At 45.8% G+C, this 21,080-nt stretch overlaps 1 protein-coding gene across 2 annotated transcripts in view; it reads left to right on the top strand.

Annotated features, from left to right (window-relative positions):
* The first annotated feature begins 12,720 nt into the window (after positions 1-12,720).
* The window catches only part of ptprz1a (protein tyrosine phosphatase receptor type Z1a), a 68,779-nt gene continuing 60,419 nt past the window's right edge, over positions 12,721-21,080 (top strand). The window contains exon 1 of one of the 2 annotated variants that reach the window (XM_037106102.1): positions 12,721-13,027. In XM_037106102.1, the coding sequence (XP_036961997.1) occupies positions 12,946-13,027 (82 nt within the window). In that variant the 5' untranslated portion in view covers positions 12,721-12,945. The remainder of the gene's footprint in view (positions 13,028-21,080) is intronic. The other variant, XM_037106108.1, reaches the window with a different exon arrangement.

Genomic DNA, 21,080 nt, shown 5'->3' with positions numbered 1-21,080 from the left:
TTATCACTTTTATTTCCTGCATTATTTTGAAAATCCAGCTTCAGGCTGCAGTTTGCTAAAACTCCACCAGAGGGCGACCTCAGCTGTCACTGAATCTCTACTAACAGCTGAGTTATGTTCAGTTCACCTTCTCCAGTAGATGAATATAATCTAACCTGACTCACATCATGCAGCTGTTTGGTTTTGTTCTGTCGACCAGCTGCTGCAGGTTTTGTTCTCATTGTAAGAAGCTGTGTGTGTTTGAGTCAGTGACACTGCAGAGGTCGATGTCATCACACAGAAAAGGAGTTTGTAGATATTTGGATGAATGTAAAATATACTGTGAGTAGATTGATCTCCAGGTTTCCTCTGAGTCAAACTTACTGTAAAACTTCCTCAAAGAAAAACTGATTCAGTTCCGCTGTTTGGACGAACGCAGACGTTTACAGAGGGACAAGAAAAGTCCTGATGGTCCCAGACTGGACTTGAACCTCCAACATCTGGACAGCTGCACCTTTCTGCGGCTCAACAACGTTCAACTTGAGAGAATATCAAACGGTCTATGTGCATGGATGGTGATACTCTGCCTGGTAAAAGTGGTTTTATGAGATGTTTTCTGCTGGAAAACCTTCTTGAATCATAAACCTTTAGGTGATGTAGCATAGAAATATGCAATTATCAGTAAACTGAGTGTGATAAAATGAGCTGGTTGAGAGGAAGTTTGGTGATTGTTAATCATGGGCCGCATATTATTCATGTTATGTTTTATGGCTTTTTACTATCACACTTGGTGGATTTATTATATTTGGTTTTGAAAAAGATCATCATCTGCTTTAAATGAATAAAATCATCTCTGACTTACTGTCACGAGACACGTAGAACTCTGTGGTTCTGTTTTTAGGGAGTCTTCGGGCCGGACTTGCGCTCCGAGCTTCCGTACGCTGTGAGACTGCAGTATTTTGATTAAAGTTAGGCACCAAATCTACTTTGTGTTGAGGGAAAGTTTGTGGTTTTGATTAAATTAATTAATAACATCATTCAAGCCATTTAAGTTTACATTATGTCAATATGTGAGCACCAGTAAGAAAAGAATAAGGAGCAGGTTGAGTTGGACGGGTTGTTTACTTTAAATGTTGTTTAATTTTATCGCGTATGAATGCAACAACGTCCAGAGATTCAGATCACATTTGAGATTAATTCACTGCTGGTGAAATGCTGCCCACTGTTTGTTATGATTATTAACTCAATTCATGGCAAATTCTGACACATTGCACTTTAAATGATTATTTATGATATAAATCTGTTCATACAGAAAAAATGCTCCTAAATTATTAAATTTTTTTACAATCTGAGAACAGCGGACAGAGCGACAGTCAGTCGGGTTGGTAGTTATATTTAGCATCTTAAAACTATGTAATATAAAGAATCCATATATGTACACAGTCTGTGCACTCCTGCACTCGATACTGCAGACATGTTCTTATTTGTTTTATTATTTGTTTACATTCTACGTCTGTTTTAATCATAATTTTTGTCTTTTTGAAAAGTAGAATAATTCAATATATTTGTATCCTTGGAGCTGTTGAATTTGTCCTTAAATAACTTTGTTTTATTTACATTCATTTGTGTGAAAGTTTGAAACAGGCAGGCTGATTTTCTGCCTTGTGTGGAGAAAAAAAAAGCCGTTTGACCTTTTCTTTATCATGTTTGTCGCTGGTTTACATTCGGCAGGATCCCAGGAGAGCGTTTTCATAATAAGCTTGTTTGGGCCCCTTTGAGACCCGCTGACAGTCAAATTCAATTAAAACATGATGCCAACATCCCGGCAAACACTCCCTACTACTCTCAGAGAAACGCCGGCTTTCAAAGTCAATTGTGTCCGATGTGAAGAGCCGGCCTTCATGTCCCCGTCTGGAGCCTTTTCACGTGCTAAAATAAGAGTTTCCCCCTCTCTCCCCGAGTCGACATGAGCAAAGTGAGCGCTGTGAAAGGCCCGGAGAGAGCTTCCATTTGATGACTGGCAGCCTCAGGTCTTGTGTCTGTGTGACACTATGAGCCACTACAAAAGCCCGTCCTTTCTCCTGCTGCAGAATAACAGTGGGAGAAAAGAAAAGAGGTGGTGCATGATGGAGGAGGGGGGATTTTAGAGGGAGAGAGAGAAAAAAAAAGGGGGTCTGGCTTTTGAAACTGGCCCGGTGCAGATGTACAGGGCAGGAGGATTAGGCTGCGGGTGTTGGTGACGTTCACCCGGCTCGACTCTCCCTCCATCGTGGCCCTTTTGTGGCTCTCGGCAGCCTCGGGATGGTAAGCTGCCTGCCGGCGTGCCAACGGTGCTCAATGTGCGCCCGACAATGGTGGACCAAACCCCACCACCACCACCACCAAACTCACCCCTCCTCACCCTCTGCAACTCCACACACAGAGGATGTGATGGGGGAGTTAATGCCAGCATCAGTGAGGCTGTGTGTGTGCTGATGGTCAATAAACAACCTGTTCACACACTCACATTGTGGGGACCGTAATTCCATCCGGGGACACAAGAACGGTCCCAGAAAGACAACAGTTAATTTTAATCGGAAGTGTGTTTAAAGCTCCAATTGAGTCATGATCCATCAGTTTCAGGTGTTTGAAGGTGTTTTTGTTGGTAGTTTGTCTCTTCATACACTCGTGGGCATGTGTTAATTTTTCATAAAATAAACGCTTTACTTATTTTGTGACTCTGACGTGGATATATGAAATGAGGAACGCCGCCGGAGCAGAGTTGTGTTCAGGACTGCAACGTGACCTCATGGATTACTGTACAGAAACACAACTCGATTCAGTCATTTGCGTGAAACTGGGTCATGTTGATGGAGAAAATATATTCTGGTTTTCCCTCTGCCGCTCTGCCTGGAGCAGCTCTGGGCAGCTAGCTTTCCTCGTTGCTAAAGTAACCTGCTAACAAACACATTCATAACCATCAGCTTCTCAATGAACTGCTCCAGAATGAGGCCGTATGCGACCTCCAAGAACGACGACGGAGGACAAATGTAGTTCCCAGATGATTTACAGAGTTTTCAAGTTGACAGATACTGATAGCTTTGATGCTAACGTAGGTGCTGTCAACGTTAGCTGCAATTAGCTCGGTAAGCGTTCCTATTCTGTAGCTGCTCGTCATCTCTGCTGCAGCTCAACGTGACATTTTTATAGTTTTCAGTGAAATGGCTCGTCAGCTATTAGATGGATTGTCATGAAATTTGGTTCAGGCATCTTTGTCTTCACATTAAAGGTACGATTCATTCAGCACCTGTAGATTTAAAATCTGGGAGAGAGTCAGAAAGTGAGGAAGGAGGTCAGCGAACGAGACACAACGTAACGTGAATATTTAAAACGTTACCTCGTCTGTACATTTCTGCCTCAGTCATGTAGATGCTCAACAAGGAGGACAACATCTCCCATGATCCCACATTACTTACATCTCTGTTTTGTTTTGATTGAGAGCCCCCCCCCAGTGGCAGAAATGAGTTGCAGCCTCACAGAGCTGCTAGCCTGGCTGTAGACTCTCCGTTCTCACTTTCACACAAGTTTGTTTCATTTTGACGCAGGAAAAATTTCACTTCCTGATCCTCACACATCATCCTCATACATCACCCGGCGCTGAAAGAGACGAGAGGCAGAAGGAGAGGGACAAGCACATATTCTCAGAGTGCATTGTGGAGAGGAATGCCATTGAATTTGGGTGTTTTTTCATGCGCCAGCCTCTTTTGTGTGCAGGCTAAGGAAGTCCATTGTGCGGGCAGACACCCTGAGAAAAGAGGCGAGCTTGGAGCCGTTGTCTGCTGGTGCTTCTGCAGCGCTGCAGCACTAAAAAGACCTGAATGAAGCTCTGCCATCGGAAGCAGCCGGCCCGAACCGAGAGACAATGCCACTGGGCAACTTTGAAGATCAGCAACAATTAAAAATGCAGCTTCACTATATTAATTATGCATTCATGCTTTTGTCTTTTTTTTTTCTTTTCTTCTTTCATGGGAGGGGAGAGTAGGGGGAACTGTGAGGTTTAAGATTCAACAGGTCTGAGACAGAGAGAGAGATTACAGTGAAAACAACACATGCAAACGATTTTTTGCGAAATCTGCTGATGGAAATTCATTGAGTGAGTGAGAGTGTGTGTGTGTGTGTGTGTGTGTGTGTGTGTGTGTGTGTGTGTGTGTCTGTGTGGTTGGACATGAGTTCCAGAGGATTGCGATCACTTCAGAGGAACATACGCATTAAAAATAAAATAACTAACTTTGCGTCTGCTGCAGCGCTGAATAAAAAAGATCCAGAGAGCTCCGCAAAACCCTCAGTTTCATCTTGCAGAGCATGTTGCTAGGAAACTCTGAGTTTCAGCTCGGAGTTGCACTCTGCAGACTCTTTTTTTTCTTTTTAGGCCTTTTCTCCTCTCTCCTCCCTCGGTTGCAGGCAGGACACACATAAAGCAGCTTTCTGAAGGCATTGAGGTGAATTTCTGCTGGCTGGCGGCTCTGTCAGGTGGCTCTGTTGTGCTCCGAGTCGCCAGCGAACGGCTCCTTTTGGACCGGTGGGAAGGTTTATTCAGCAAAAGCCAAGAGTGCTTTGAAAAATCGCTCCGTTTGGGAGGAATTCATGCCTCGTTTACAACCGAATCTGTCACACTTAGGACAGAACGTTTAATCACAGGGGCTCCCCCTGCTGGCCATTTCAGCTCATTGCCCGAGTACTTAAAAATACGTTTTGGTTACATGTTTGTAAAAACAGCAGTGGACGAGCTGGAAGAGACACCTTTGAGTCCACTCAGTAATAACAACACATGAAGATATTCTTCTGTATTCAGAATACATTTGAATATCTGTAATAAATGCGGATGTAACTGATACGAGTCACAGCTGGGAATCGATCCTGAGTCGTCAGACGTTGAGGTAACCTTCGATCCCTGAACCTGTCCGACACAGTCCAGCAACCTCATTTCAGAACAACACGACAGGAAGCAGGCGGAGGGAACAGAAAGTGAACTGGATGTTCAGCAGTGAAACAGGTTTCTGTGTCACTCAGAAAAAATACCAGAGATCAATTGTAATTAGCTCTCTGAGGTTTGTGGCTGTAAACAAACCGAAGTGCAGCGGATGGAGTTTCAGACAAACGTCCCGTCTGAGTCTGTTATTAAATCCTCCCCATCTCTCCATGCTTTTACTTTTCAGAATTCACCCTTCAGGAAGATATCTGAGATATCTACAGCCAGCTGCTTATTATTTCCACTTTATCTTTATTTGTACATTCATTTATATTTTTGTTCTCACACCTGAACCTCTACTGAGTTTCATTCCGGCTGTTGCAGCAGCCTGCGCTTCAAAGTGTGATGGTAGCACTCTGGCGTCCTTTTCTGGAAGCGTCCCGCTGATGCAGAATTATAGAGAGCGAGACAGTCCACAGGTCGGGCTGGACGCAGCGTTCATGTCTCATTTGTTACTGAAGGTCAAGAGTTTTTAATTCGGTTATGTCACTTATTTGAGCTGTATTTGTTATTGTAACCCAAAGTATGATCTTTAACTGTAACTAAGTAATGTTTTTACTTTTTTTGCCTAACCCAGCGCTGCAGTACTTGAGACTGGTCTTGGTTTCAAGGTCTCGGTCTCAGAATCGACCAGATTTTTACTCGGTTTCGTCTTGGATTTGATTTCAGAACCAGTCAGGACCAAACCTGCAGAGACGTCGATGTATCACATAATCCTCTGATATCTTCTGTACTTAAAAGGGTGGAGAAGAAATTCAAACTCGGAATTATAATATTTACAATATTAATGAGATGATAACACAAACTCAGAAATATATATATTTTTCCATCAGTGAATACAACAAGCTGTTCTCAGAGGAAGATCCCAGAACACTGTTTGAAGATTGAAAGGTGGCAGGGTCCGCCACATATAAACAAAGTAAAACAGTGTAAAGTCAAATATCAAAAAACGTAACTTAAGTGCATCACAGAAGTTATATAAATATATGTATTTATGTATTTATTATAAAATATTTACAGCTGTTCTGCAGACATGGTTAACAGCTGCAGCCACGTTATTTTAGATCACACTACCTTGCTCGGCATGACTCTGCTCCCACTCTGCCTCTGATTGGCTACATCCTGCCCATCTCTTCTCATTACCATGTCTTCCCCCACACTACGTACTGCTCCTTTAACACTTGTTCCTCATATTACTAGTTTTTTTTTCTTTTTTTTCCAGGTAAACTTCACGTGACGACCAGACAACTGACGAAATGTCTTCGAGCTGCAGCAGTTTGTCTTCCTCCGGACTCGACGCGGCGTTCATGACGGCGTGTTGTGGAGTGCAGCTGGGGTCAGAGGTCACGTGTGTTGGCAGTGTGTATCTCACCATGTGTTTCAAATACAAGCAGGAGCGCATGAATGAACGTCTGAATGCAAAGCTCATTAGTGCTGCAGGAGACTGTGTGAGGAGAGTCAGAGATCGTATGGTTGAAGTGAACGCAGAAGTGCCTCAACACATTCCTGCCTCTTTATTAAGGTGATCTGTGACCCGGTCCGTCCCAGAATAGAACGTTTTTCCATTGTGTGTGTGCGAGTGTGTAGCGGTCGAGGCTAATACAGCGCATATCGGACCTCTCCTCTCCTAAAAAGGAACTTGTTGTCAGTTGAGAGACCACTTAGTGCTCTTATACTCTCGTCAGTGTGCAGATAAAAGCAGATCAGACCTGCTGTTTTCTGAAGCCTCCTCCACTGGAGAGGCTGGAGAGGAGCGTTTTGTTTCTCTGCTGGTATGCAGAGAGCGGCCCGGACGCACAAAGACGCCGGTAATAACAGTTAATCTTCGCAAAAGGTTCAATGGCTGCCAACCAATGAAACCAACCATCCAGCCGGCTGCGATTCAGAGCCGAACCAACAATGGCAGCGAAACATCAAAGCGGGAGGGAGCGCGGCCCGGCCGGTTCCCATCACCTAAATCAACAAGGCCTCGGCAGAAAGTAAACATGTAGAAGGAGTCACACTGAGGCGGATGTCACAGACTGTTTGTTTGGACTCCTAAATGTGCCACAACAGACGTTTCCACCTTAATTAAACGTCCAATTAGTGTGTGTGTGTTTCTCTGAAAAGGATTTCTCTGAGCCGAACACAGTTTTTACTCAGTTCTGCTTCATCTGTGTTCCGGGTCTTCAGTTACCGCTGCCTCTTTCTGTAAAACAGGTTTTAGTGAAACACACAACAATATTTATTGTACACTGACTCTCGGGGAGAGAAAACAAAAAGTTAGGAGCGAAGATTTGACGGATGAAAAGTTGCAGTATAATTCCTAAATTCTGTAAATGATCCAGAACAGCAGCTGCGGTTCTGTTCCTGGTTCTCCCGGCTGGTGTCTGTTTGTGATGTGACCCGTCGCTCCTGCTGTGAACTCGGCCGGCGTGATCGATGGATCGGATCGGCGCTGTGTGACGTGACAGAAACACCAGGAGGGCTCGATGAGGATCCCCAGAGGGTTCTGGACCTGCCCGCTGACTGCGACCAGCTCCAGAGGCCGACCTCCGACCTCCCTGTGATGGAGGGGGGTGTTACAGTGAGAGTGGTCGCGGGCGGCTGAGGGGGGTTAATGACACCCGGTCTGTTCTGTGTGACATGACCTCATTACCTCAATCCATGTTGTGGTGGAGGGGGGAGATTATCCCGAGTCCAACAACACCGTCACCCTGCTGCTGCTGTTACAGGCTCACGTCACCACGTTAGAAAATCATAAACACCTTTTCTTCAGTCGCTCGTTTTGTTCTTTCTTTAATTTTAAGAGTTTTATTTCATTGTCTCTTTAGAGTTAATGTTATATGTTTATTTTCATTTTCATGTTTTTTTTCCAATTTGTATTTTTCTGTTTAGATGTTTTGATTTCACTTTTACATTTTCGTTTGTTTTCTTGTATCCGGTTTCTCTTCCTTGTTTTTAAGTCTATTTTTCTTTTCTTATTCATTGTCTTGTTTTTGATCTGTATCTTTTCCTTTTTCTCACATTTTTCTCTTTTTCTTTTTTTATTAAATACGTGTACATGTGTTTTATAAGTATGTTGTTTATGACAGAATCTACGGTGGCCCAGAAGGGTTGACACAAGTAAAAAAGACAAACTGTTTTTGGTGACTTTTGCATTTGGTTTGACCCATCTGGGCCACCTTCCTTCCTTCCTTCCTTCCTTCCTTCCTTCCTTCCTTCCTTACTTTTAACTTAAACACCTGAATGACCGTCCTGAATATGCAGAATCAGAAACATCTTTTAAAATCCACGTTTTCATTTAGTCTTTCTACCATTTTGCTGTTCTTAATCTAATTTATGTGTTTTTATTTATCTTATATGATGTCGTCTTCTTCTTCTTCTTCTTCTTCTTCTTCTTCTTCTTCTTCTTCTTCTTCTTCTTCTTCTTCTTCTTCTTTTCATCCTTCATTGCTTGTAACTCTTTATTTATTTATTCATTAATTATTTTTATTCTTTTTTGCTGTTCTCAGTACATCTGTTTCTAGTTCCTCTTACATGATGATCCTCTATTGATTTTATTAATCTGTTGTGATTTTGCCTTTTTCTTTATAATTTTTTCGCCTTTGACTTAAATTAATTCATGTTCATTTATTCTGTTAAATTAACTTCATGAAACTCCTGTCAAAGCACTTTGCAAACTCTGTTTTTAAAGGTGCTGCATTATATCGTTTAACACTTTTACAAAGTGTTCCTGAACCAGTTCTGCAGAAATCTGGACGCTGAGGCAGTAAAATATGAAATATATCGTCTCTGAATGAGTGAAAGACAAAGACGAGCAGCGTTCAGGCTTTTTGGAAGAAAGTTGATTTTTGAGTTTTCTTTTCCATCCCGTCAGATACTCGACACTCAGTATTTGGCGAGTTGGAAAAGAAACACAAACAGTCTCATCAACAGGAGCTTTTAATCCATGCGAAGAAGAAGAGAAATCACAAAGTTCAGATCGTGTGATCAGGAGGACGGGAAGCTGGACCGACTCAGGAGAACCAAACATCCGGCGCCGCGACTCTGATTTGTGTCTCTCAGTGTGAGTTTGTTCGTGTGACGGTGTCGACCTGCATCAAGTGGAGGCGGGCGGAGCTGCAGACGAGCCGCTCTGTAAAAATAAAGGTTAAAAACACGTCAACAATAAAAACTGGGTGTTCTTATCTGATGTCCTGAAAACCGCCCTGAGAACCTTCCCTCGGGGGATTCGTTGTTGTCCGTCAGTTTCAATGGCCGGTTCTTGTTCCCACGTAACTCCATCCGAGGGCGGAACCCGTCTGTGGACCTGAGGAGGATGTTTGCTGAAGCTTTTTCCGTGACTGTAAAAAGAGACTGATTGTCATCTCGACATTATTTCTTCTATTCTGAGGAGCTGTGTTTTGTTCTGTTGACCTGATGGAACAAAAGTCCTGATGCCTAAATGAGAGAACGGGCTCTGAATAAAGTGAACAGCTGAGGTCTGTGGTCACTGTGAGGTCTGACGGACCAGCAGTCGGATGTCTACATGTCTTAATTCTCAGTAGTTCATCAGTTACAGTTTCAGGTTGTCATCTTGCAAGTATCTTAAACGGCTGTTTCCCACCGAGCTGATTCTCTTTATCGTTTGTTGTTGTGTTTTTGTGGAGGGAACCAGGACGACATTATCGTCATTATTACAGCCAACAAGCTGCCGAATGGCAACTGCAGTTACAGTCACATAACTGGATATTTTTAAGGACACTTTCGTGCATTTCCGTCATTTCTGTGCCGTCAAAACATTTGTGTGTTTTTCTCAGGAAGCCGGACCATCTCCATCTGTGACCATGGCAACCAAAACATGTATTTTAAGACAAACCGAGTTGTTTTCTGACCCTAACCAGAGGATGAGTGCAGCGCTGTGACGAGAGAGAAGTAGAAAATTTTCAACATTAAAAAGTTCAGTTTTAGCTTCTCTGTGGTTTTGCAGAAACCTGCTTTGTTTATTCTGGCGACTGGGTTGAAATATGTCACACAATGAACAACCTGAAACTTCTGGATCCCGTTCCTGCTCCTGGGAGGACGAAGCCTACATTTCTTTGTGACTAAAGAAATTCAAACCTGCACCACCTCCATCAAGCTCCGTCACCACACTCACTTCCTGTGCTGATTGATCGGTGGCTGTTTGCCTCTGCTCTCCCTGCAGGATCAATAATCAGTACAGAGCAGAACTATCCTCCGCTCTGGTTTCTGCTGTTTGATCAGGAGGGCTGGGCACCGTGAGAACCGGCCCCACTGAATCAAGTCCTGCAGTAAATAAAGAGAAAACCACAACCTGCTTCACTTTCTGACCTGTGAGAGATCAGTTCAGGTCGCAGCCTCATGTTGGAGGGCAGAAATCCCCCTCAGCCTGAGTGCAGTTTGTAGAAGAGTCGTGGAAAAACCGTCTAAAAGCTCCCCCCAAAAAAAATCCCTGAAAGGATTCTCTGTGGGAGTACAACTAATTTTATTAGCCCCCTTGGAAACATTCAACCTAACAAGTGGAAAGCAGTTTCTGCATAAATTAAAGATAATCCAGAGTAAATTATGCAAATGTATTCACTCAGATAAAGAAGGGGGTGGTGTGCTCGTTTATTGTGAGGTTAAAAAATCTGAGCCAGCGGTTGAAACTGAACCGAGGGGAACTTTTATTTAAGTCTGCGAGGAAATAAAGCCGCGACGTTGCATCATCTGTGAAACACCGAGAGGACGGAGCGAGGAGGAAAAATCTCAGACAGCCGGGGAAGTTTTTCCTGATTTAAACTGCAGTCAGAGCGACCGGTGTTGTCGAGGGAGTTTTGAATCTCTCGTTTATCTGTTAAAAAAAAAAAAAACCTCTTGGACCAAATATTAGTGGATAATGGCACAAATGGAGATCCTGGTTTATTTCTGTGATGTCAGGAAAATAATACCTGCAGCATCCGATCTTTCAGCTTCGGGGAACTTCTGAGTTCTTGACTGTCCTGAACTAAAGACGACATCCACGCCGCTGTGCTGACGAGCGGCGAGGAGATCAGAGCTCGTAATGACATCTAAGACCGTTAAGTGATTTCTTTAACAGTCGTCAACATCTGCAGTTTGACACGATGCAGCAGGAGGAGAAATGCATCAGAGCACATCGTGAAACTCCACAAATCTGAAAAGACTCAGCGTAAAATACGGCTGCCGCCATCTTGTTTCTTTTGGAGCGAGCAGTGGTCAGTGGGCGGAGCTCTGGAGGACGGATGTGGTATTCACTTGTCCATCACAGCTTTACCAGATATTTGACTCCAGATGGGATCATAATTTACAATATGAACATCATGTTGTGTTGACGAAGACTTGAAACTACAGACTGAGACCATAAACTCTTCAGGAAACTGTCCTGAGGTGACGGAGAGGAGGAGGGATGACGTCGGTTAACGCTGACGTTTTTATCGAGGAGGAAGAAATGTTGACGAGAAGAGAAAGATCTTCAGCGACTGACAAACCAAATAAACTCTGTATGTTGTCACGACTGAATAAACCGAATAAACAAACTGACCTTAAAGGACAAAAACCCAATTTATGCTGTTTTACTCTGTTTACATGTGGCGGACCCTGCCACCTTTCCAGCTCCAAACTGTTCTGGGACCTTCATATCATAAATATTAGAATTATGGGTTTGAATCTCTTCTCTAAAACTACGCAGTGCAGCAAAGAGAAGTGTTGGAGTTGTTGGAAAGTTTTCTATTTTCACGCAGCTATGCTAGCAGTTTCCCCTCGCGCCCAGTGTTTGTGCTAAGCTAGGCTAAACGCGTCCCCCACGGAGCTGAAGCTGATCTGCAGAAATGAGAATTCCTCAACGTGTTAAATTGTTTCTCATTTCTACGAAGCCTCTCATGAATGTTTTTTGTGTTCAAGTGTACAGATAAAGACACACACACACACACACACACTCGCACTTGTTCCACATTCCCGGAGTGAATTGTGATTTCTGGGTCACCGCTGATGTTTCGGTGTCCGTGTCAGTGCGAGGTGGAAGCGTCTCTCAGAGGTCAGGAGGTCGGCGGCCCTGTGAACTCCGCCGCACACACTCAGGAACAAAAAGACGCTCCGAGTCGTTTCACTCAATTACTCTTTACGTGGTGTTAATGACTCCCTGCTGTCTGCTGCGCCTCCCGGTGAGGAGACTGATGGAGGGGTCACCATGAGTTTTATCTCCAGATACCAGATGAAGATTTTAAATTAATAACTTTCAGGATTATGACAACAACGAAGCAGCTGATTGATTATGAATCATTGTCTTTTGATCCATGTTGTTCTGCTTCATCGGTGCAAGTCAACATGTCAGTTCTCACAATAAACAGAAAGCAGCGGCACCAAAGTTACCGCTAACTGCTGCTAGCTGTAGCTGCCTTTAGCTAGTTAGCTCAGTTAGCTGTGTTGCTCCATATTCAGAATATTGCTGATGATCAGAATCAGCTCTTTCTTTAAATGTGACGATGATGAAGTGGAACCCACAGATCACTTCCCCCTCCAGCATCAACATTTTGGATCATTTCCTTCCTTCCTTCCTTCCTTCCTTCCTTCCTCCTTTCCTACTTCCTAATTTATCTAAATATTAATCCCTCAACTTTTAATAATTCTAACACGTCCTCTATATTTCAGTCCATTAATGAGAAGACTGGATGAATAAACGTGTGGAGCCGGATCACGTCAGTCTCTTCAGGTGGAGGCAGGGAGGCCGGGGCGGCTGCGGGCTGTGGGCGGCGCACAGCTTCAGTCTGGCGGCTCCTCTTCAGTCAGTCAGTCGGTGTGGAGGAGAGCGGACTGAGCGGCGCGCCGGGACCCGGATCTGTACTACACATACACGGCAGCAAGACCACAACCGACCGGCAGGCAGGCAGGAGCGGAGCAGCATGGAGCTGTGAGGGCTGCGGGGACCGACCGGGACCTGCTCCCCCCAAAAAACACGCTGATTTGTTTATTTACCGCATATGAGAGCATTTCTTCCCAACATGGAGACTCCAGGCTGCCGGCTGCTGCTGGCTGCACACTTCATCCTCTTCTGCCAACAAGGTAAGACGCGCTATCAGTCGTGTTTTTGTCCTCACTTGGCACAGAAACACCTTAAATCTGCTCGTGTGTTCACGTTTTATGGTTTTTCAACTCGCTGCGCCAACTTGAAGGCGATTGCGCAGCAGCTTCAGGTGAGCTGAGCAGTGTGCTCTGTGTGAAACAGACCGAGGAGGACTTCATGTGGTCCGTGTTCTTGTGCTTTTGTCAGAATTAAAGATGTTTTGCTCTGTTTTTTTAACGTCCAGAATCAGACCCGCGGTGCGTAACGCGCCGTGCGTCTTTTGGACACGTTCAAGGGGACGAGTCCAACGCGTTTCTTTCACGGTTAAAGAAACCAAAGAGATTTTTGTGATGTGACTGAGATATCATCCGTGTTCAGTGCTGATGATCGGCGTCACTGCTGTGGGATCACAGATTAAAACGTTTGAGGGGCGCGGGGCGCGGGGCGGGGGCACATATCAGCTCCAGACCCGAGCTGTCAAGCATGAAAGGAGAGGTTTGGACACGGTAGGCTGGGTGGCTTATTAAGGGTGTCAGAGGCTCCATATCTGGCAACAACAACAGCAGTAATCCTATAATGCCTCTCAGAAACAGATAGTATCACTGCACAAACTAGAATACATCAGCTTTTTCCCACCCTGAAGCGTTTAACAGGACCGTAGCAGCGGAGCAGGAGCTGGAGATAATGTGACTGTAAACACGCTCAGGTGGAAGGAAAAAAACAGGCTGTGACGTCTCTGTTGTGATTGTCAGGTTCTGTCTGCTGCATGGAGTAAATGGGCTGTTTGGACTGTGGCCGCAGCTCCAGCCGTCTGTTTGCACAAATGAAAGGATGCAGCTCAGAAATGAGACACTGAGAAACTTAACAGCTTCCAGGAGACAGTGAAGATGTTTCCTGAGGACAGCAGCGATCATCTTGTTTTCTTTTAAAATGTCTGAGACGCCTGATGTCCATCTGATGCTCTCTGATCTGATGTTTCAGCACCAGCACAGACATTAAAACTGTTAAATGTCTTATTCTTTAAAGGAGCAGTATGTAGTTTTAGTGGAAGACAGTTTTTAATCAGAGAGACAAAGATAAAACTAACCTGTTAAACAAACTGACCTTAAAGTACAAAAACACAGTTTATACTGTTTTGCTCTGTTTATGTGTGGCGGACCCTGCCACCTTTCTCCTCTCAGTGTTCTGAAACCTTAGTTTCCTCTGAGAACAGCTTGTTTATTCACTTATTCTGTCCTTGTATTATTAGCTCATTGAAGATAATAATAAAAATACACATTAAATGAATAATAAGGATTTAGTTTGCAAAACTAAAAAGTGCCCTTTTAAAAATGATTTTGTTTCTCTACAATAACTTCAACTAAAACATGAAACAGTCTGAAATTATCAAAAAGAAACATAATTACATAGAGGTCTGAATCAGCTTCAGTGAACTTCATGTTTCCTCTCAGTGACAAAATGAAACATATTTGGATTTATCTTCCATCACAGATCCAGGTGAATAAGAATCCATCCCTGGAGTTTAAAGGACGCGTCCCCTCAGAGCTGCTGTGGTTGTTGTTGTTTGTGATGTGTGGTGACAGGAAGTGAAAAGAAGCGTGTTGCTGCACGTTTATTATCTTTTTATCAAACCAGCTCAGTGAGGAGAACGAGGACGCTCGCTTCGATGCGTGGCAGCAGCTTTTTCTCTCAGTCATTAGCTTAGCTTCCTTGGCTAGTCGGCTAACATTGTTTTATGCATACGAGGCTGAACGAAGCCGAGTTCTGGACGTGTGGTGCAGAGACGAGGACACTTGTAAACCCGACACAGGGATGTATGTGGACGGTGACGCAGCAACACGTCACACACTCCTGAACGCACAGCCAGCGACTTTCTGCCCGAGTTAATTAACATCTTGTGGACTGGGCCCAGATAAAGTTTGATGACACTGAAGTCAAGCTCACAAGTTTCTAATCATCTTAAACTTTATGATGATACATTTCTAAAGATCTCTGCAGCTTGTTCGTATACAGGAGTGAGGAGGAGTGAGCAGAAATCATAAACGTGAATATTCTCGATCTCTTGTACTTCGTAGGAGGACACATTATCTTTGGGAACTCAAATTTCAGTGTGTGCTTGTAATCTCGGACCCACCAGGGCGTCGTGCCGGGTCGAGGAAGGTTTAAGAAGTCAGTGGCGATGAATCAGGATTTGTCGCCATAAGCCTGAACTCTGGACGGGTCTTCCAGCTCCTGATCCGCTGGTTTGCCCACCGAGCCGAGCGGTACGGTCGCAGCGTGCCAGAGAGGACACTGATCTGCTTGGTTGAATCTTTTCGGTGGGTGAGACGTGAAACAAAGATTAGGGGGAGAAGCTGGTCGGAGCCAGTTTTCGCTGAAGAGATGTGAAACCCTTTGTGCCCGGGCCAGTGAGCCTGGATCTGTGCTGGACGGTTCGGTACCTGCAGAAAGCCTCCGGGCTCCCTCACGCCTCCTCCCTTTTCATTTGGGCCGTTTTAAATGAAGCTTTGATGAAACGTCGGGGCACAAAGGAGGTGCCAGCTCGCTGAGGAGGCTGCGCAGGAATGGTTGACGGTGGAAGAAAAGACACATGAGGAGAAAAACTCAGCGCCATCTGTCCTCCCAAAAAGATATTTGAGAATGGGCAGTGCCAGCCGTGCCCTGCGCTCCGCCTGGGCTCATGGACTCTACCGGGCCTCTTGTTGTCTAACAGGGAGTCTGCAGACAGATGGCCATCACAGTCAGACAGTCTGTCAGTCAAACACATGCAGGCGGCAGCTGCAGACGTGATGCCCACTGCCACAGACGGCAGCTGAATGTGACTAACAGCATTAACTGGACGTCATTTTTAAAGGACTGATTCACATTTTCAAGGCCAGATCCTGACACACACACACACCCCCCCACCACTGAGCCCCGCCCCTCCATTTTGTGTCTTCATGTAGGGTGAAGTGTGGCCGGCCGAACAGAAGGTGTTACGGCCCTTTTTCCTAATAACAAGCATGAAATAATCGCCACCGGTTTGCTGATGTGTCCAAGCTAACCAGCTAGCTCGCTAATGTTACATTGTTGTTGCTGATTTGTTTTCCCCCCCTTTGATGGCATGTGATGCCTGAAATTTAGCAGAAGTGGTGCTCGTGGTGCCGCCGAGCCTCCAGGAAAGAGCGCCGGGCTTTGAGGCCAGCCTTCGTGGTGGCCTTCGTGATGCACTGGAGCCCAGAGACACTTCCAGAGGCTTACTTTGTGAAAGAAGCGTCTGTAAATCGGTTGGCTAAAGTCTCAGTGTGTGCGCTCGATGGGCCGCACAACACGGAAGACCCGGGTAATTTTATCACCGTGAAGTCGAACCACCGAGCAGCTTTAGTCGGGATGAACGGAGCCCGGCTTCCAACACTGTATCCTAATGCACCGTCCTCGGGTAATGCTACTCTAATGTCAGCACAGACTAGGAGAAGCCTCACTAGTGGCCAAGAACTGAAGCAGTGATCTGTTAATTTCTCTGGGAGATTTCAACCACTATCGCCTTGAACTCCTTGAAAGGGAACAGTCGGGATAAAACGCTGTTATAGAATTGAGCCGAAGTCTGTAAGAGAAGCCGCAAATCCTCACATTTAAGAAGCAGGAAGCAGGAAGCACTCGTCAAAATAGTTGGTGTATCTTTTTCTTTCTGTGGATTCATTTGGATTCAGTTCGTTCTTTAAGGAAAGACACACACGGGACTGTGGTCACCTCAGATGACCTCCTCTTTCTTTCCTCCTCTTTACATTCGTGCCTTTATTTCTTCCTTTTTCTCACCATCTTCTCTCTCTCTGTCCCTTTTCTTTCCTTGTTTTTTTTTTTTATCCCTCCATCTCGGGCCAAAGCAGCTTCGGCTGGGCAGACGTCCCTCGCTGCCCCACTGGAAGTCTGAGGGGGAGAAAGAAAAAAAGAAGCAGATTTCCAGTCGTGGCAGCGGGGGTATTTGATGACCAGATTAGTGGGTATTAGGCTCAACGGTATTCACTCAGGCATACACAGGGGCCACCGATTTGAATCCTCCCGTGTCGCCCCTCTTTTTCTTCCCGCTGGCCCTCCGCTGAATGGAGGCCGGGGTTACGTGGGGAAACAACCAGCCGGGTCTTCGGCGGAGGTCAGCTGAGGAGGCCCGTCCAGTCCTGCGCCGCCTCCTCTGGCCCGGCCCGGTGAATTATGCTGTCAGAGGGGAGATTTGTTTTGTAACAGTAGGAAAGAGGGCAACTACAGAAAGAAGGGAGGTGTAAGGGGGCAGATTGAGGAGGGTGGTGGCAGGGAGGGTGGGGTGGTGGTGGGCAGGGGTTGGGGGGGGTATGCGGAGCAACAGAGAAAAGAAGGAGGTGGGGGGGTGGTTTCAATGGGAGAAGGGGCGGGGGGGCATTTAAGCGTGACGCACGATGGCACTGCGATTTGTCCCAGTGGCGGCGGCGGTGAGGAGGAGAGGACGCTGTCACACTGAGAAGCTGGAGCAGAAGTGTGGGAGCGCAGTGTGTTCGGGTGGAGGGTGGAGGGTGGGGGGGCACACACACACACACACACACACACACACACACACACACACACACACACACACACACACACAGTAACACACATTCTTCCTGCGACACTGCGAGGTTGGAGGCCTCACAGAGCGATGGAGTGCAGGTTAAGCAGCACTCCTGCCTTCATTAGTCTTCGTTAACACCCCCCAGCCTCGTTAGGCCCTCCACCCTCCTCCTCCTCCTCCACCTCCCCATCCCACCCTGCGCCCCCCCATCACTGTTCTCAGGCCTCGGTTCCCCTCACACACTGTAAAAAAACAACCGTCCCAACAAGTCGCTTGATCTTCAGTTTCGTTCCTGTCGTTGGTCGGTCGTTGAGCGTGATGTTGTGTTTGCTCGTCTGGTCACAGCGTCTCTGTCTGTGAGCTGAGATCTGTGGGGTTTTTTGTTCGTATGATTGAGATCCTGACTCATGATGTGAAGTGGAAAGTGACAAAGATTGCTCTGAATGATATCGTCACGTAATCACCGTCACTGTCTGGCTCTCACTCACGGAGACGAAGGCCGTTCTCAACGAGGAATATCGCTGAAGACTTCTCCTCTTTGAATTTACTGAGACATTAACTACAACAGCACAAAATAGTCGACGTGAGTTTCAGCACTTTGCTCAAAATCCTGTCGTATTATCATCGACAGTAAACTGCAGCAGCCGTCTGGTTCTCACTGCCAGAGACAGATGCTGTTTTTTAGAGCGGTTATTGACAGTTTAACAATTAAATTCAGCATTTTTTCCTCATATAAGTTGCCAAAGATGCTAAATGCTATCACGTTACTGATGTTTCGTCCTGTTACGTGCTTTGTGAGTTGAAGTGTTGGACATTTCTCTTTTATTTGCTGAGTGAAACTTCTGTTCAGCTCTCAGACTGTCACACTGTCCTCGCTGTCACACAGACGTCGTCTCACCTTTGTTACGGCTCTATTAATACCTCTGCAGGTGGATCAGAGGTGGAATGAAACTGCCCTCCATCCTTCCTCTTCCTCTGTGACTTTCATACAGACGGCGAGGCGGATTAACAGCTGTCCCCCTAAAAAAGCAGCATGATGTGAGTGGTGCTCATGACGCACTACCTACATGTCTGATGTCCGTTTTGCACATTACGAACTTGGTTATCACTTATACATGATATATTATGTCTGGTTAGACTTTCAAAATAAAGCTTGCTAACAAACACTTTGCAGAGTGACACATTCTGACTTGTGGACTGTTATTAACGTTGTGAAACAGTCGCGGTTTGATCGGAGTTGGCACCTGACTTCCTGTCTGGCTCGAGCTGCTCACGCGTGCAGATTGACAAGGCTTCCGTCGCAAATAGATTTGGCGAGTACGCTCCGTGGAGCAGAGCGGAGAGATGCATCCTGGGACGCGCCACAGCTGGAAACATGAAGATTGTCTTGAACCGCCACAATCGGCTCTGGCGACCGTATCGCAGCTGTAACGAACCCGGTGGACACCGGAGGATAGCATGTAAATGTTAAGCGGCCGGGCGATGAAGCTCTTTGTGTTTGATGAGTTGATGATGGACTGAGCTGTTATCCCTCCCAGACACTCTGCTTCAGACTTATTAAATTTTAGAAAGAACAACATATTTGAATGTTTTGTGGCTGAACCACGTCGTGTGAGTCTCGGACGATGTTCTCACAAAGTTCTTGAAGTTTGAAGTTGTTTTGTTCTGGCAGTGTTATTTCCTGGTGGTGAGATCTCTTTTCTCTTTTGTCACTCTTCAGTCTTCCCTCACATTTTTTTCTGTCCGCCTCCTTTTTCTTTTTCCTTTTTTCCTCTGCTCAGCTCTTAATCTCTCATTTTCTCCCGTCCTTTCACCTCCTCTCTGCTCGCTGCTGCACATCTTCTCTCACCCTGTTGTCCCACAATTCTCCCCTTTTTCGAGCCTCATGCCTTCATCCCTCTACTGTCTGGCCCCACTCCTCCTCCTCCTCCTCCTCCTTTTTCCCCCTTAACGTTTTTTAATCCTCCTCATTTGTCTCCTCTCTGGTTTCTGGGTGGGTGAGGGATGAGGGGTGCCGGGTGTGTTTTTTCTTTTTTCTTTTTTTTTTTCTGGTTAGCCAACCATCTTGTCTCTGCTGGTGTCCGCCTGGTGTTCTGCCACCACTGTCACTCGCCCCCCTTCCTCCTTCACCACCTCCTCCTCTGTGCCCACCGCCGCTCTGGACTCCTGTAATGGATGACGGGGCAGATCCGGGTGGCCCACAGTGCCTCTGAAAGAGGGGGGCCACTCACATCGGGGCCCATTGCAGCGGAGAACAAGTGCAGCCCCCCTGTAGAGTAGCTGGTGGAGAGCCATTTGATTTGTCCTCCACTTTTCTCCCTGTTCTCTCCACCCCTCAGCTGCCTGCAAGTGTGTGGTCTCTCTTCGATCCTGGACGTTCGATGGCCCTCGTCTCTCGAACCGATGAATGCGAATTCCCCCAAAATGTGACGCAGAAAAAGGCCAGCGATAAAAGGCCTGCGTGGAGGACGCGGGTCGGTCAAAGTCCTCTTCACTAAAGGGGCCGATTCACTGCTATTCTCCCCCATTCAGCGGCGGGTGGAGGGGATCTAAGCAGGTGAATGCCGAGACGCTTTAGGCAGATGTTGCCGTGCACAAAAGGATTCGATGGGCCTCAACGAGGCTTTTCAAGTATTTACAGAACATTTACATTTACATTTCAGACATTAGTCTGATCCTCTTATCCAGATCAGACTCCATTGAGTGCAGGAGGAGAATGAGCTTAAATTCCTCGATCAGCGACATTACAAGCTAACAGTAGCAGGGGGTCGAGCTGTGCAGCGCCATGTCAGGGCTCCCGAGGCTCCGGAGAAGTGAGAGAGGAAGAAAAAAGAGCAGAAAGAGACACAGATATGTTGGTTTTCTTACAAAAATGTGAACGACGGGAAGAACAAGTGGATTTCACACTGATTTAATGGATGTTTTGGCCACTTAGGGTGTGAAAACAGACCAAAGAACAGACTCTAACAGATGCTTATTTACACAAGAAGATGATCATCTGTTTGACGTCGCATTGTGTCCATGAAGTAGAGTTCAGTTTTCACTCTCCTTCCAGTGAACGTTCAGCTTTCTTCACCAGCTCGTCTCGACCTGTGTCACATCTGCTGTTGTCAGAACTGGTTTGAAAGCTGCTGCTTGTGGAAATATTGAGTTTGAATCAAACAGTAAATGTTTAAAATACTCGTTACCTGAATGGAGTTCAAAGTAATCAGAGCTGTGCTGTGCTGAGACATATTTGCATGACTTACCAGGCAGTCAGACTTCCTCGCTCACTGGCCTCCATGCCAGCTCCTGTCTCCAGTCTGAGCAGACGTGTCATTTTACAGCTCTTGGTGTCTGCAAACAGCCTTGATTAGTGATAATTATCATCTCCTCCATCAACAACATCATGACACGTCACAGCATCACACAAAATCCTCACTTCAGTTCAATATTCTCACGTCATTCAAATTGCATTTTAGCGTCCTTCCCGCCACCAACAGAAAGAAATGCAA

Source organism: Acanthopagrus latus, chromosome 8 (genome assembly GCF_904848185.1).
Source record: "Acanthopagrus latus isolate v.2019 chromosome 8, fAcaLat1.1, whole genome shotgun sequence".
Lineage (NCBI taxonomy): Eukaryota > Metazoa > Chordata > Actinopteri > Spariformes > Sparidae > Acanthopagrus > Acanthopagrus latus.
The sequence above is the reverse complement of the archived record's forward strand: the minus strand, read 5'-3'. Positions and strand labels throughout refer to the sequence as shown.